This window comes from Ornithodoros turicata, chromosome 5, assembly GCF_037126465.1.
Source record: "Ornithodoros turicata isolate Travis chromosome 5, ASM3712646v1, whole genome shotgun sequence".
Lineage (NCBI taxonomy): Eukaryota > Metazoa > Arthropoda > Arachnida > Ixodida > Argasidae > Ornithodoros > Ornithodoros turicata.
The window spans coordinates 35,455,640-35,471,769 of record NC_088205.1 but is presented as its reverse complement, the minus strand read 5'-3'; the positions used below and the strand labels follow the sequence as shown (position 1 = coordinate 35,471,769).

Genomic DNA, 16,130 nt, shown 5'->3' with positions numbered 1-16,130 from the left:
TAAAAAAACTACACCACCTAGAGTCCTGCGGTCAATGGCGTTTGTTCTTACTGGGTTTTTGCCACCTCCTCATGTGAATGTCGTGTAACGTAAGTTTAATTATGTAAATTTTTGCGAGCTTAAGTCGGAAATTTGCCTAGTAAAGGTCACTTTTTTACCCCACCAATGTGAAGAGCGTGTCTAATTTAGTCAATTTAATGATAATTGACAGGGGTATTCAGGAGCTATCCCATTGGAAAAAATAGCCGAACATCATGCTCTACGGAGGTCGCACAGAATAGCGCACGATGAATTTTTCAGCGCAATCTTTGTCAGTCCAACGAAAGGAGGTTGGAAACCTAGCCCTCTCCAACATCGCAGAAAGCGATTAAACAGGCACGGCTTATCACGTCCGACTTTCGCTGGAATAATGCTTTCCCTCTCCCAATTTTAGTAACTGTTACTTTTTCTACTATCACTCTGTGGGCTGGCTTCGGAACCTCCTTTTGTCGCACTGAGAGCGATTGCGTTCAAAAAGTCATCGAGCGCTATGGTCCGGTGCTCCGAAAAGCATGATATTCGGCTATTTTTTTCGATGGGATAGCTCGTGAATATCACTGTGAATTATCATAAATTTGGGTGAATTCGGCACGCTCTTCATATTGGTGGGGTAAAAAAGTGACCTTTACTTGGCAAATTTCCGAGTTCAGTTCGCAAATATTTACATAATTAAACTTGGAGTACATGACATTCACATTAGGAGGTGGCAAAAACCTAATAAGAACAAATGCTGTTGACCGCATGATTCTAGGTGGCGTAGTTTTTTTAATTATAATTCAATGACACGTTTTCTGGGACACCCTGTATGTATCATTGTCAGTAAGTTTTACTGTATGATTAATATCTGGGAGCTTACATAAGCAGTTTCCTGGCAGTGGACATTTTTAGGTCTTTTGAAGTCAACTTAACTTACTAAAAGACACTTTTATATTGCACCACCATACATAGAGGCATTGGCATGAGTGGACAAATTATGCGCAAGACAGCTACAATGGACATTTTTGAGGAGGAAATTCTATTTCTATGGAGAAATTCTGCTGTCAAAATTGCAAAGAAAAAGAACACCCCAAAAAATCCCATTTTGGTACACTTTACATTTTAACGTACAATATGTTTTCCCTCTAGGGTTATGCGCAAAGTGCACTGTTGTTCTTTCAAAATACCCCAAAGAGTATCCCGTGACAAAAATGTATTTACATACTATAAGGATTTTGCCAAGGACTCATCAAATCGAGCCAGGTTTTTTTCTCTTCAGACAGGCAACATATCCTAGAGTCTGGGGAAAGCGAATGCCATAATTTTTCCGTTTCTCACCCATTTTGAGAACAAAGTTGTTGAAACTCTCCTTGTTGATGTTGTTAAGTGTCTCCTTGAGTGCTAGGGCGAAATCCGTCAACTGAGCCAGATGTCCCCACTTTTCTTGCAGCGTAGCATCCACCTGAAACACCAATATACATCAAGTGAAAAGAACTTCCTTCCTGAACCCTTGCATGCTTACCTTATAGTTGTCCTCACGGTTAAGTCCACTTGCAGCCATATAGCTTGAACCAATAGTCTTGATTTTGAAAATGTCCTTGAAGCATGGGTGCTCCAATAGCTGAAATCACCATCCACTATTGTACACAGGGTTGACTCATTCAAAACACACTCACAGCATCAAAGTCGGAAATGACCTCATTGAGAAATCTCAGGCACTCCAGGCCCTGGTTGTTAACAGTTTCTTCCGTGTAGAAATCTGAAAAGTTTGGCATGGCCGCAAAGAGCACTCCCACTGCTTCGTAACTCTTGCTGTACAGCTCCTGGAATTCAGAGCCCTGTCAACTCTTTTCTTACTTTCCGCATCATTACGGTTAGCTATCTGATCACTCATTTATCAGCATGGCAGAACTATTCACTGATGCATTAGGTATCTAGATCAGCAACACATCACTTCTCATGAAGATCTTGTGCCAATCTCTGGGATCATTTAGATGCAGCTAACTGGTACTGCTTGTTATTAGGAAAAGACCCATCAATGTTCAACATGTCACATCTGTTGCTCTCTCTGTGCACAACCCCATTTTGTCATACAGGTCTGCTTAAAGTCTATTTTATGATATTAATAACAATACTATAAGCTGAGCAGCAGAAAGGATCTTACATCATCAAATTTTCTTTTTCCCAGAAAGTGCTTGGCAACATTCAAGGGCAGTACGTTGTAGACGAGAGCCTCGTTCTTGCGTCTCATGTCTGCCACTTTCTCTTTCTGTTCTTCAACATCTTTCTTCCAAAGGAACAGGCGCCGGCAAGTTACCTCGAACTAACGAGTCATGGTAAATTACGGTGGGCACAGATGTGAAACATGGGGCTTCCTACCTGCCTGCAGATTATTGCTAAAGCCAGAGTGATGGCCACCACGTAGATGGAAAGTGTCACGTAATGACCCAATGGGACCCTGCAGGGAGAGAGATCTCATACCGTCAAAAGAGGGCTTTTCAGAGACAGAGGCCAGGCAAAATTTTTTGTAGTCATCCTACCAAAGCTTCTTTTTCTTACGCAAGCACAATACACAAACCCACGCACAAGAACGGCGAAACAAAACCAACAACAGATAACGATTACACACACGCATGCAACCCGCGTGCGCCGCTGTTGTGTAGTTCTGTATCATACAAGTTTTATTCATGTGCCGATGCATTCTATATGGATTTCTCATGTAAATTTTCAGCCATACACTGCGTGCGTTTCGCTAGTGGAAGCTCATTCCGAAGAGCGGATCCGGACAACGAGCATCCTGCGGGACTGGCAAGAAGCTGCGAGAAATTGTTTACGGACGCGCTTGATGAGCACTGAAAGCTCGAATATTCCAAGGTACTGTATAAGTGGTTAAATTCGCGGGCTCAATAATTCACGAATTTGTGAGAAGCCAGGATCAGGCAATTATTCGCGGAACCTTACATTCGCGGTACCGCGGTGTGTCAACTCTGCATCTTGGTGGTGTGTCTAGTCTAGGGGCCCTCCACCTTGAACTTCCTGGAAGAAGCTAATAAAAGGTATCACAACAGGGTAACTTGTTCAATTTGTCTCCCTTTTGAGCACTTCTGACTGAAAGGGCTGCGATTAGGGGGTCCTACTCGGCATGTGTCTGTGTCATTGCCGAACTGCCCTGTATCCCATCATTCTTGTCATCACATTGTGAAGGTGCGATTGGCACTCGGTAGTGATGCGGCAACTTTTACAAAGGCCTATCCACGTGGCAGAGTGCATACACGCTTGCTGAATAATCCAGGCTTACAAGAAACTGGAATCACGGGATACCTACATCAGCGCGGGATTCGTATGTGAAGGCTGGACTACTGTCTCCAGTTGCAGCGGCGAACTGAACACTTTGCGAGGCAATGCAGTGTAATAGCGTAAGAAGCCCTGTGTACATAAGTTGCCTTAGCGTCCTGGGTCAAATTTCTTACATATTTCGTTCACATATTTTTCTGTCATTGGTTCGAATATTTCGCGGGGCTTTAAATTCGCAAAAAAAAAAGCTGTTCGCGGATTTCGCGAAAAATAGGTCCTCGCGAAAATTACTACTTATACAGTATTCGATTCATTCGAAAGACATGAATATAAAATCGTCAAATTGATTCAAATAGGAATACGGATAATGTATAATGAAAAAACCCCCCCGAGACTAGGGAACACGAAGGGACAGACACAACACGAAGTCTCAAACACAGCTGTGTTTGAGCTGTGTTTGAGCCGTGTTTGAGCCGTGTTTGAGCCGTGTTTGAGCCGTGTTTGAGCCGTGTTTGAGCCGTGTTTGAGCCGTGTTTGAGCTGTGTTTGAGACTTCGTGTTGTGTCTGTCCCTTCGTGTTCCCTAGTCTCGGGGTTTTTACATTATGCATCATCTTCACCAGCTCGCTTGCTTCCTAGCCATTTTTTCATTGTCATACTGATAATATTCTATTCATATTTGAAATGTCAAATATTTGCACAGCCCTACACAAAATGTGACTTCTTTACAAATGTATGATTACAATGCCGATTAAAAAAGTTTGCCTGGGTGATGCGTGCAAAGGTAGCTGCGTGAGAACAATAGATAAAAATGCCAGTGACAGTGAGCACATATCCAAATGTTATTTTGGCTATAATTCCTGGTCAAAATCACTTAACATGTTTTTCTTCAAGGTTTTGTAGGGCACGATTTGAAAGCAGGATGACATCAGTGTGTTCCCAACTAACCGCATCCTACTCAATGAAATTTGCAGTTGTGTGTGTGTGTATATATATATATATATATGTAATGAGAGAAGAAAAGATATATATAGGCAGTATATATGTATGTATATATATTTTTTTAATTACTAGAAAACACTGCTTACGGTGATGTGTAGTGGTCAAGATCATAGTGGTCGAATGCGTAACGTAGGGGACCCACGTTCATGGCACACTGCAGCAGGCCCAGGAGAATGAGCAGGCACACTTTGAGCAGATAACTGAGGTGTACCAGGACGACAACAGAGAGCAGCCCCAGCAGTGCTGCTCCAACAGCAAAATGGGGAAGGCCATTGTTGACCTGCAGCTGAGAAGGGGACACATGAGTGGCATATCTGCGAGTAGCCTTCCCACAGCTACCAACTGTGGCCAGCAGGTGCAGACCAGTCCACACGGAGACAACCAGCAGAACGATCAGGAAATGGACCCAACCCTTGCCCTGTACTGCCCTCGAAATGGCCTGTAACCACTTGGGTGTGGTCTTGGAGACAAAAGAAGCAATGCATAGTCCAACCATGAATGACAGCAACACTGAGCCCAATAGGTAGGTTCCATACACCATGGGAGACCTGCGCATCTGTTACTCCTCACAATCCCACTCCTTTTATGTCCCCACTCTCACCCATCCAGGGCAGTCCATGCTAGGCCTGAGAATGCTGCTGTCACGGGAAAGGCTGCCAGTGCTACACAGCTGCTGGCGTCGTGTGTTGTACAGTACTGGCTTTCGAACTCGTTGTCCCGGAATGAGAGGGTCATGGGGTTGGCATGTTCCCTCAGGTTCCTGCAAGACAGAGCAAGACTGGTATCACAGCAAAGCAACGCTATGGTGCCTTTATTTAAGTTTTTATAACTAAACTTTAATGTTGTTGAAATCAGAGAGTGAACCAAACCCGAAAGTGAACCGAAAACAGTTATTTTTAGCCAAACCGGAGCTGAATCAAACCGAAACCATTGGCGCCATCTTGGAGCTGAACCAGAACTGAACCGTTAAAAAAAAAAATTCAGTAACCGGTTCAAATAACGGTTCATACCTACCCGGATTACCGACTGTGGGAGACATTTAAATTGTGAAAAAAGAAAAATATATATATATATAATTAAATTAGACTGTGACTGATGTACACCAATGATTTTCATATGCCACACTCTAAGAAAAAGGAGTTGTGGCATCACAAAAGAGTGTCGCAATGGACAATGCACAAAGGATTAAATTTACTCTGTGTGAGCAAATCTAGTCCTTTTGGAGACTCAACAAATTGCCACAACCATTAGTCCCTTTCTGGACTAAATGCATGGGGCTAAATGAATGTCACAAAGTCGGGGCTACATTTCATGCTTTGTGCTCACAGTCATTATGCACATCATGCATGTGCATAATCTAAAATGTATGTATGTTAGCCAAAAGTTGTTTTAGTTATTTTAGAATACCGAGTAACTCGTCGTCAGGCGTGAAGACCAGTACAGGTTGATGGTAGGCAGGACCGGCTGAAACGCAAGCCAAACATTGGAAGACTGGTCTGCATAACCTCGTATTTTCATTGGTCATGTGCAGAGTGTTGTGTGAATTATGGGCTCTATGGGCTGTTGGGGCCTGGTCTCCGCTCATGCCATGGAAGTATCCTTCAGAGAGGCGAAAACACAATGGAAAAAGAAATGAGGGGGATAGATACTTGGGATGGTGATTTCTGAAGGTTGCTATACACCTCGTGCACAGACTAGAGGTGGCGCCGGAGGTTTTCTGACCATGTAGCGGCAGAAAAGCGAACTTTTTGAGTGAGTTGTCCTAAATTGAGACCAGTCGAAAGTAGATGTGGCGGGCTTCATGGAAATTGAAAATGTGTGAATTGGTTGTGCAACGTTGCAGATTTCAATGCCTTGAAAGTGCCTTGAAATGCTCATTATTGAGGGGTCCCAGTTGCAATCAATTTGTGTATGTGACAGTCGTGGGTTCTGGCAGCGAAGGCGGCCAGTGTCGCCTGTTATTACAATTCGTTTAGCTTTTCTTCGTGCGCACCGCATGTGCGTGTGCTTTCTTTTATCATTTACAGCGACCTTTATTATTCATATTCATAACAGGTGAATCCGGACAAGCATTTCCTCAAAAGTGCTTACTGCGAATGCAAAGCAGGCAAAAGAGGAGCGTGCACTATGTCAACACAGAGAAGCCCCAGTCTAGCACGTCTTATGTGAGGCACTGGGGTCTACCGTCTGCTGCACAGCTGAACATGTACAAGTAAGGTGCGATAATTTAGAGTATGCAGAAGAAGAGAATAGAAGAAATTGCAGCACAAACTCAATGCATTTCACCAGTAACAGACATTTCGTGTATCCTTTCAAAGCTCCCTAGCGATGCCGTGGACATCAACTGCCCATGTAGCCTTATTCTCAAGGCTGGGCTCAAGCCTCGTTCACAAAAGGACCCGACGGAAAATCATGAACAGTCACTCATTCTGCTCCTAAGAAGCCTACGAAGTGTTGATCCTTTCTTTTTTTTTCCCCAAATTGTCTTACAGCAGGCCAAATATTTCGACAGATCAACGCTTTCTGCGAAGTTCGCTTTTTGTAGCAAGAAGGAAATACACTTGGAAGGTACGCAGGGCTGCACGGGCGATCACACTTTGCGCCACTCACGAAGTGGTGGCTGCACACACGGCTGAACTTGGTTGGCTTCCACGACATCCGGTCTCTAATCAACGTAGGACAGAGAGAATTACCTACAACACATGGGCACGACAATTACGGTATTACACGGCAATTAAAAGGGCAGGCAATTAAAAGGGATGCCAAAGTCTGACTAACTGAGTCTGACAAAGCGACTATGTCAAAGCTAGTTGGAAGCTCGTGTCTGAATCGAGAACACACATCACAACACCACTCAACACGAACCATATCAACGGAATACGGTTCGTGAAGAAACCAATTAGAATCACTAGCATAAATGAAGTCAGATGGAAGGCATGGAGTAGCTTATTTTGCGACATGTTCGACGGCCGACAGCCCGACACCAATCTTTTCCTCCTGTCCACTTGGCGTGGCTTTGGTGGGAAACTGTAGAACCGTGTACCCGGTGGGGCATTCACATACGGTATTTGTGCACATCACGACACAACTGTTTGTACAGGACAGCATTACTTTTAGCGGCTACAAATTCTGGCCCAGCTTGACCGAAGCAAGGAGACGACTGAAGGCGTACAAATAGCCCTACAGAACCAAGTGGACTCACACAACTAATTCCTATGGTTCCTATGGCTGCCGCCAGGATTATTTTGTGGCGCGGTGGACGATTTGCGCGAAGCGTATGGAGGAAGAGGATATTGTCAACGGACGATGGCTTCAAACTGTTTCTTCGGTCTTGAACCATGAAACCTGCGAGTGAGAAGTCTCGCTCAGATGGGGCAGTCGATGATGGTATGGCATGTGCAAACAGTGCAACTCTAGACAAGGGGACTTGACTCGAGGCATTCTTCCACCAGTCTAGCAGGTCAAATTCCTTTGAAGAAACCTTCAATTTTTATATAGGCACCCACTTCGTCTTCTGCATCGTCGCCTGCATCAGAATCTTCAAAGTCGGACAGCGAGTAATGAGTCGACGCCGCTTCTCAGGTGGAGCTTGTGTTTCTTCCCTCGTAGCTTCCGTACATGCTGATGAGGGCACTGCTTCTTTACTCAGACATCTTATGGCTGCTACCATCTTCGAACTTTGCTGTGCACAGCTTTCACTTCCTCTTCCTGAAGAAGAGAGCAAAGATTTTACAGGCGCCGGCAAAGGAACGCAGTGATTTTGTGCAGCATGTGAATTTCGAGCTTCTTTCGGAGGATGTCCGCTGCTTGATATTTTAGAAACAAGAGAAAGTCGCTGCCTGTCACGTCTGGAGTCATGCTGTTGAGGAGTCGTCTCCATGGTAATAGAAGGTGCAGCGTAGGCTTCGAAGAGGACCCCATCTCGTTACTCACCTTCTTGAACGGAGTGAGAAAGTCTGTCAATGACTGCAGTGTGCTTTTATTGATGTCAGCCATCCTGGTCATCTCATTCTTTTCTTGAAAGAGAGAACATATTTGGTCCCATTGATCACGGATACCATGGAACATGAAGTACTTGCTGTTCCATCGTGTTTCCACAACCAGTTTAATAGAGATCTTTAACAACGATTAGAGTCTCTTGAAGTATGCGACAAGCAGATAACAAGCTGTTATAACATCATGTACTTCCTGGTTTTCACCTTCCCGACGAGCAATTGGGCTAGTTGGTGCGAATGCATAATGAAGTAAACATGATGCAAAAGACAAAGGAATGGAGGAACAGACAGGACGAGCGTCACTTCCAACTTTATCGACACAAAGGGTAGGCCAAAAAGAAGGGAAAACACAAACAGCCCCACAGATCTCACAGGTTCAAGGACACGAGTAAAATTTTCTATCTTATACAAGGAAAAATGTAAAAAGATATGAAGGTTCACCCATGCCCACCTTGAAGAAATTGTATTTCCCGCTCAGATAACATAATCGAGGGTTTGCTGACACAATTATCTCCATTATCAAAAATACAGTAAGCTTCAATAATTTCCTGAGTAGTCTGCAATCTAGATTTCCAAAGTCAGGTTTACATCCACATCTGCTACAGTGAACTGCTAAGTTCCCAGAAGGCGTACCTTATAAGGTGCACTGGTGCTCTCTTAATCTAATATTAACACATCTACCTGTCTGTCCGATATACACTTTTATACATGAGAGTGGGATTGAATATACTACACCAGTTATACAAGGAATAAACTTCTGAGTATGCTTGATATCGCATGCACCTGTCTGTTCCTCCGTCCCTTTGTCTTTTGTGTCGTGTTTACTTCATTATGCATTCACGCCAACTAGCCGAATTGCTCGTCGTGTTGCAGTTCCTTTCTTGTACATCGGGCTTTTCTTCTACCTTTCAACCTACTGCGAGTGAGTGCCATATTTCTCATTATGTGTTCCTGATTGGCACTACAATGTGCCGTGCAAGATCTGTCACGTTTGCCCTCAAACATGGTCTCACACTCCCTGAAGTACGGGTATTCTGCGGTGGTGTGTCGCCTTCCCTGGGTCATCAAAGACATCCTTACAAGATCTTACGATCTGAACTATGGAGGCAGGTGCGGTTTTATGCCCAATGGCTGTCGTGTGTCATGGCCAGAGACAATGAGAAGCGCTCAAGATGTAGGTTTCAGTATTTCTGGAGCCTTGCCCAAGCACATGGGCAGGCCTTATGGTCCAATATGTTACGTAATCTGTTACCTGCGATTGGGGTGAAGCAGGGTCGAAGATGTCCTCAGTAAGTCACCGTCATTGGTGATGTTCATGTGCCTAGTCAAGTACGTAATTGTTTTGGAGTTGGGACGAAAATTTTCCGTGCCACCGTGTGTAACGAAGGCGGATGTTCTCACGATGGTCAGAAGGGTTGCTGAGTGCGCTGGTGTGGACGTGAAGGATAGATGTATAGGTGATGGTGTTGAATCTGTCAGTAAGATTTACGTGCCACCTAACAAGAAAGTGAGCCTTCGACATGTTAGGAGCTTTGTTGATCAAGCTGGTGTAACCTTGCTATTGTCAGATAAGGAAGGTGGGTTTGTGATCATGCCAGATGGTGTGTTTGAAGAAAAAAGAAAGTGTGCTCTGGAGAAGAACTTTCAAGAAGTTGATGGGGACAGTCTTCAGCGGGCGAAACCGAGAGCCGTTGCTTTGAGTTCCGATCTCGAGCTGGTTGCTCTGCGTAAGAGCATTGAAAAAACAAAAAAAGATATCCTTAACGTTTTCTTCGCTGTGAAGACCCACAAACTGGATGCACCACTGAGGGCCATCGTCACGGAAAAGCAAATCTGGCAAAAGAATGTTTCTCGGCTTCTACAAAGGCATCTAAACCTTGTAGTGGACGACGATGACTAGGCTCGCGCCACGCCCCCGCTTTCCATCGGTGGCTCATGCCACGAAATAAATCAGTTTCCTTCCGGCATTCGTTGTGGTAGCTTGCGTTCTTTTGGCTCCCACAATTCTGGTGACCCGAACGTGCTCTGGATGATCCTTTTTTAATCCGTAATTCATTATACGTAGTCAGCTATTTGGATTTGGATACACATTGTAATGAAATGATGTTCTCAACTGATGTGGAAGACTTATAGCACTCACTTTGAGTTACTAAAGGTGGTCAGAGGAAGTGTCGAGAGTTGGGGTCTGGTGGCTTTTCAGAATGCGTGCGGTGTGTTTGGAATTTTTTGGAACTCCTGAAATGTTACCTTTCCTCTACCTACATTTCTGACCAACGGCAATGTTACATACAGAAGAAAGGTATCTGCATAGGGTCAGCAGTAGCCCCTGTACTCTGTGACCTGTTCCTGTCATTTGTTGATAGGAATGCTATTCAACCCCTGAAGTGTATAGGCGTTACCAAGGTTTTTAGGTATGTTGATGACTATCTTGTTTTTTACAACCAGCAGTGTGGCAGTCCTGGCAACACCTTTGTGAATCAGGTACTAGATGTTTTTCGGACACAGGGTTGTGGACTTGGTTTTACCTTTGAAGTGCCTAGAGATGAATCCTTACAGTATCTTGATCTCAAGTTGCATCGTTCTGATCACCATATTTGTTGGAATTATGCCCCCAGATCTGTCAAACAGTTGTTACCACATGACTCCTCCCATTCTAAGCTAGTCAAGAGGGCTATTGGGACGGCTGCTTTTAGGTCTGCCCTGGATAGGTCATGTCAGCATTCGATTAGCTCCTCATTCATCCAGCAGCACAAACGGTTAGTTGATGCTGGATACCCTGACCACCTTATTGTGGGAATTATAGAGGGGCTCTTGCCATATATCCTTGCAATTGAAAGAAGGAAGGCAGACCCTAGGGGAGACCGACTGTACTGCTGTATGTTCACCATGTGACACACAATATTAAAAAGGTTGCCAACAGATATTTTGTCCCCACGGTCTTCTCAGCCCCAAATATATACTTGGCCTTTGCTCCAATAGGAAGAAAAATGATCGGGCTAGTGTGTGCGATATCAAGCATACTCGGAAGTTTATTCCTTGTATAACTGGTGTGGTATATTCAATCCCACTTTCATGTAAAAAAGTGTATATCAGACAGACAGGTAGATGTGTTAATATTAGATCAAGAGAGCACCAGTGTACCTTAAAAGGTACACCTTCTGGGAACTACAATTTCTTCAAGGTGGGCATGGGTGAACCTTCATAGTATCTTTTTACATTTTTCCTTGTATAAGATAGAAAATTTTACTCCTTGAACCTGTGAGATCTGTGGGGCTGTTTGTGTTTTCCTTTTTTTTTTTTGCCTACCCTTTGTGTCAGTAAAGTTGGAAGTGACGCTCATCCTGTCTGTTCCTCCGTCCCTTTGTCATTTGTGTCATGTTTACTTCATTATGTTTTCACCTTCCTTTGACACACGTGTTGTGTGCTCCAAAACTGTGTTCAAGAGATGGACCACGCAGTCCAGTCAGGTGTGAAATTTTGAAGGTGCCACTATGTTGGCACCCCTATCTGTTATAAATATAAGACGGTCTACTCAGTCGTGTAGATCAAACAGCTGTAAGGCTTCGTAAATAGCGGCTCTCAGATTTTCTGCAGTCTTTTTTTACTCCCTGTCAAATTCGGATGTGCACAGCACTCTCTCGACGAGGCTCTCTCCTTTCACATTATGTATCGTAAGACACGGGTAGCTGACCTTCCTGTAGTCATTGGTCCAGAAGTCTAAAGTAATGCCAGCTCAGTGGTGTAGCCAGACCTCCAAGGTAGGGGAGGCTCGATATGAAAACTCACTACTCAACGCTTAGAATAACTTGTGTGCTTGTCAACAGCAACATTTTATCCGTTTCCTGAGAAATTCACAGGAGCAAGAAAGACGGCAGAAATGGATTGCTACCATAGAGCAGCAATAGTGAATTGCTGAAGTGCAGTCCTGCGAATGCACGCGCATGTTTTTGGTATCTGTGGTGCAGATCTTTGGTATGTGCAGAAAGTGTCTCGGCATTTTCGGACACCTTCGATTTCTGACTTCAGTAATGGGCAAGTGTGCAGTTCACCTCCTGAATCTCTTTGAAACTAGTAATGTCAATGGGGTGCCACCCTCCCTCTTTAGGTGGATGGGCAGATCATTATAAATCTGATCTATGCTTGCTGAGATCTGCCTAGTCGAGCACACCTTTTGCGAATCATCTGCTGTTTTGCTGTGGGCCTATTCCACGCCTGCTCTTTTGCGGTGCTGGAATTGTATTGCTCATCATTCACGAATATGTATTAGATCCTGCTTTGCAAATAGAGCTCGCTGATCTACAGGCTGACATCTCACTGTCACATCAACTAATATCTCACAGCGACAGACGTTATTGCTTATACCACACTTGCATGGCTTTCGTACGTTTGGAGTACTGAAAAGTTGGAAAGGACACAACTGACAACCAACGGCTGACACAAACACAACTTACACACAGAAACGCCTGAACGGAGTTCACTTCCAATATCTGCTACATCCCTGTCGACAGTGGAGACCTTACTATTAGGAAAGCAGCCATAATTATTTTTCACCGTTTCACAATTGTATAGAGAAATACGTTGGACACGTCGTATCTAATGTAAAGCAACCCTACCCAAACATTTATACTAGACATGTATGCTAATGCACAAATGCACACTGATACTGATTACAGCAAAATAGCGATAAAGCTTAACTTATATTATTTGTACTAGTGCTGCCTTTGTAATTTTGTGGAAGTTTGTTGCTCATGCTGCTAATTCATGAAGCCAAGGAAGATATGTGCACTACAATCCGGCACTTGTCAGTGCATCAGTTGATTTCCCACAGGGATTTCAACTTTGCCACAAGGATCCTTGTTTTTCACACATCCTTTCTTTTATATACAGTCAAACCTCGTTACAACGGAACGCGATATAATGAAATTTGCGATAGAGCGAAATAATTTGGATTCCCTGGCAGAGGGCCATAGAGATCAATGTATTTTAACTCTCGCTACAACGAAACACATTTTAGCTGCCGCCTCGATACAGCGAAAGAACGAGATAAGGTTTATGACCCCAAAGCGGACTTTAGGGTCACGAAAACAAAGGGCGCAAGCAGCGTCCTGTTCCCGCGGCGAAAGATGGCACTCGCGATTGAGGTCGGGAGGAATCTGGTGCCTACAAAAGGAAGTCTGAGTCATTGGAAGGTTAGGGATTTTCTTTCGAGGCTTCTCCTTTTCGCGCTTGTTTTGAACTGTCCGGTTGCAGCCAGTAAGAAGAGCACGAGACGCAAGGCGCCATCGCACGCGTTGGAAACGCTTCGTTCGCGTGGCAGCGTAAGTGACGAAATGAGCCTAGATGATTTTCTTGATTGGGACAAGCATGCCGTAGCAACGGAGAGCGTTACGAAAAACACACTGTCATAGACGTAGAAGGTTTGCGGGAGATCGCAACGATATGGAGAAAGCTGCGGAGGCTTCGGCGACGTACGAACAATGCGTGATACCGCGTCTTCTAGGAACGACGCAGACGCATATAACCGGCTATTTCACGCAAGAATAAAATACAGCAGGTGCACTTTGGCGTTGTGTTTGTAGTCGTCGTCATTTATCACGAAAAACGTTTCCGCATCGTAGTGGGAGTTACCGGTGCTTATGTACAGCGCGCGCCCTCGCAAAGGTCGCGATCCGTGACCTTCAATTCGGTACAACGAAATGTTCGATACAACGAAAGAAACTGCAGTCCCCGTGGGTTTCGTTATATCAAGGTTCGACTGTGGAATTAAGCATTGTTGATATTATTTCGCTATAACACATTTAGCGATGCTGCAAATACATGGACGGCATACTTGTGTGCTGTTCGCTGGAAGGTTACAGAAATCAGTTGGTGAAGAAAGCGATGAATTTTATGCTCATTGTGTTAGAGTTTTCTAGAAATCGTTTATTGTTGTTGGGCACCGATGGTGCTTAGATGACCTTTACATATTGTTTCCCACTGTAATTTTCACTCTATCATCTTCTCCCTCGATTGATTTCACCGACACAGAGCTCTGCAAACAACAACAAAAACTTTATTTGATGATGATGATGATTGGGAAGTTTAATCACCAGTTTGTTATGGCACAGCTTAAAAGCACCTCGGAACATCGTGAAAAAAAGTAAAAATTTTAGCGAACCATAATTTGGAACAGTATCGCTCAGTCTCCTGATTTCGTAAACGTGGTGGTGTATGTATTTCTGTGACAATTCCGTGACAGTTTTCGGATATAGGCACAGTTCTCTGTGAAGTCCAGCCTAAAAAGCTCTAACCCAATCTTCCTCATACTTCCAGTCATGACAATGTATATACCTTCGAGGCCAACAACTGTAACCTCAAAAGCACCACTTTGTGACTACTCAAGCATTCAGAGCGCTACAAAAAGGTGTTACAAACCCCCTCAAGTTTTCAACAAAGTGGGATTGAACAATATCATTGTAAGTGATCGCTGGCTCGGAGCACACGAAGAACGTAGTTTACGTCGCGTTCTACACTCTCTTAATTCACAGGTGATGGTTGTGCTGATTTTGAGCATATGGTGGTGATCTTCGCCATTGGTTGGTTCGTAAGCAGAGTATCACCGTTTAGTACTCTCAGAACCAATCACTACGCAGGTGACAGTTACGTGTTATAGGAGTGCTAGCGCAAATTGAAATAATCTAAGTTATGCTTGGGATTTGCTATGAAAGCAGGGTGTACGCTTTTAACTTACAATTAAATTTAAAGGGGCAACAAAGAGGTATATGAGGCACACTTCTTTAAATGCATTGTGATATTTGCGAATGGCTCCAAATTGACTGAATCTTCACTGCACTCTTTCGACCTCATGCCCTGCCCAGCGATGTCCTTGCGACAATTGCGACACGTCATTTTGACGTCGCGCATCATCAGCCATTTAGAATGCGGGACTCCTATAACATTAATTTTTTGGGAATGTGAAGAAGTGAGGTCAATTCTAAACATATTCCCACTTGTCAAATCCAAGATAGCCAGATCAAACCGTACCAAAAACCCTCAATATTCTATTTCACGTGCGCACTATGTTTTTAGTGCTGTATTGCTCCGCAAGGTCACCGTGATGTTGCCACAACTGGTTCCCTCACGAGCTGCAGCTTGTCTCAATGGGGTCCGTCACTGGCTAGGAGAGCGAAATCTCCCCCACCTCTGTCGCCTAGAATTCGGTGTTGCTATACGTTGGAACAAGGTGACGTGAACTGGTTCCAAGGATAAGGAGAGACTCACCCGGATTATGCTCTTTGAATGGTATTGTTTCATGTTAGAGACGCTCGCTAGAAGCAAAATAATTTCATATTTGGATATTGTGAGCTATGTTCTTTCATTGAGCATAATAATTGGAGAATGTTCGTTGACCTGCTTTGTGCCGCTTTAAGGCCCCGGTTTTCCACGATTCCGCGAAATTTTGCGGAATCTGGAATTCATTGCAGAATACTTCGTTTGGCATGGAATTTCGCAGAATCCCTTATTTGCTCGAAAATTTTGTGGAGTTTTGCACGGAATTTTGCGGAAGTCCAATTGGGTCGAAGGACACGATTGGTGCGATGTGGACGGTAACTACGTCTCAGGAGAAGTATTGCACGCTCACGCAAAAGAAAGTCAGATAAACGCGCGTGCCCCGCATGCTCCTAACTGCTCCAAGGTACACGTGACCCTTCGACATACCGTATTTACTCGCATAATTCACGTCTAATTTTGCACATAAAATGACAAGGAAACAATAAATCGCGTGGCGCACCCATGTTTTCACGTACGGATATTTGGCTCGCGCATCTCAGCGACCGTGGCGATTG

General features: G+C 44.2%; 1 protein-coding gene across 2 annotated transcripts in view; it reads right to left on the bottom strand.

The window, feature by feature from the left end:
• Positions 1-16,130, bottom strand: part of LOC135394347 (adenylate cyclase type 3-like) — a 34,098-nt gene that overhangs the window by 4,919 nt on the left and 13,049 nt on the right. The window contains exons 8-15 of one of the 2 annotated variants that reach the window (XM_064625046.1): positions 4,911-5,069; positions 4,653-4,857; positions 4,396-4,595; positions 2,395-2,473; positions 2,180-2,338; positions 1,692-1,853; positions 1,538-1,636; positions 1,354-1,477 (exon numbers count right to left, since the gene is read on the bottom strand). In XM_064625046.1, the coding sequence (XP_064481116.1) occupies positions 1,354-1,477; positions 1,538-1,636; positions 1,692-1,853; positions 2,180-2,338; positions 2,395-2,473; positions 4,396-4,595; positions 4,653-4,857; positions 4,911-5,069 (1,187 nt within the window). The remainder of the gene's footprint in view (positions 1-1,353; positions 1,478-1,537; positions 1,637-1,691; positions 1,854-2,179; positions 2,339-2,394; positions 2,474-4,395; positions 4,596-4,652; positions 4,858-4,910; positions 5,070-16,130) is intronic. The other variant, XM_064625047.1, reaches the window with a different exon arrangement.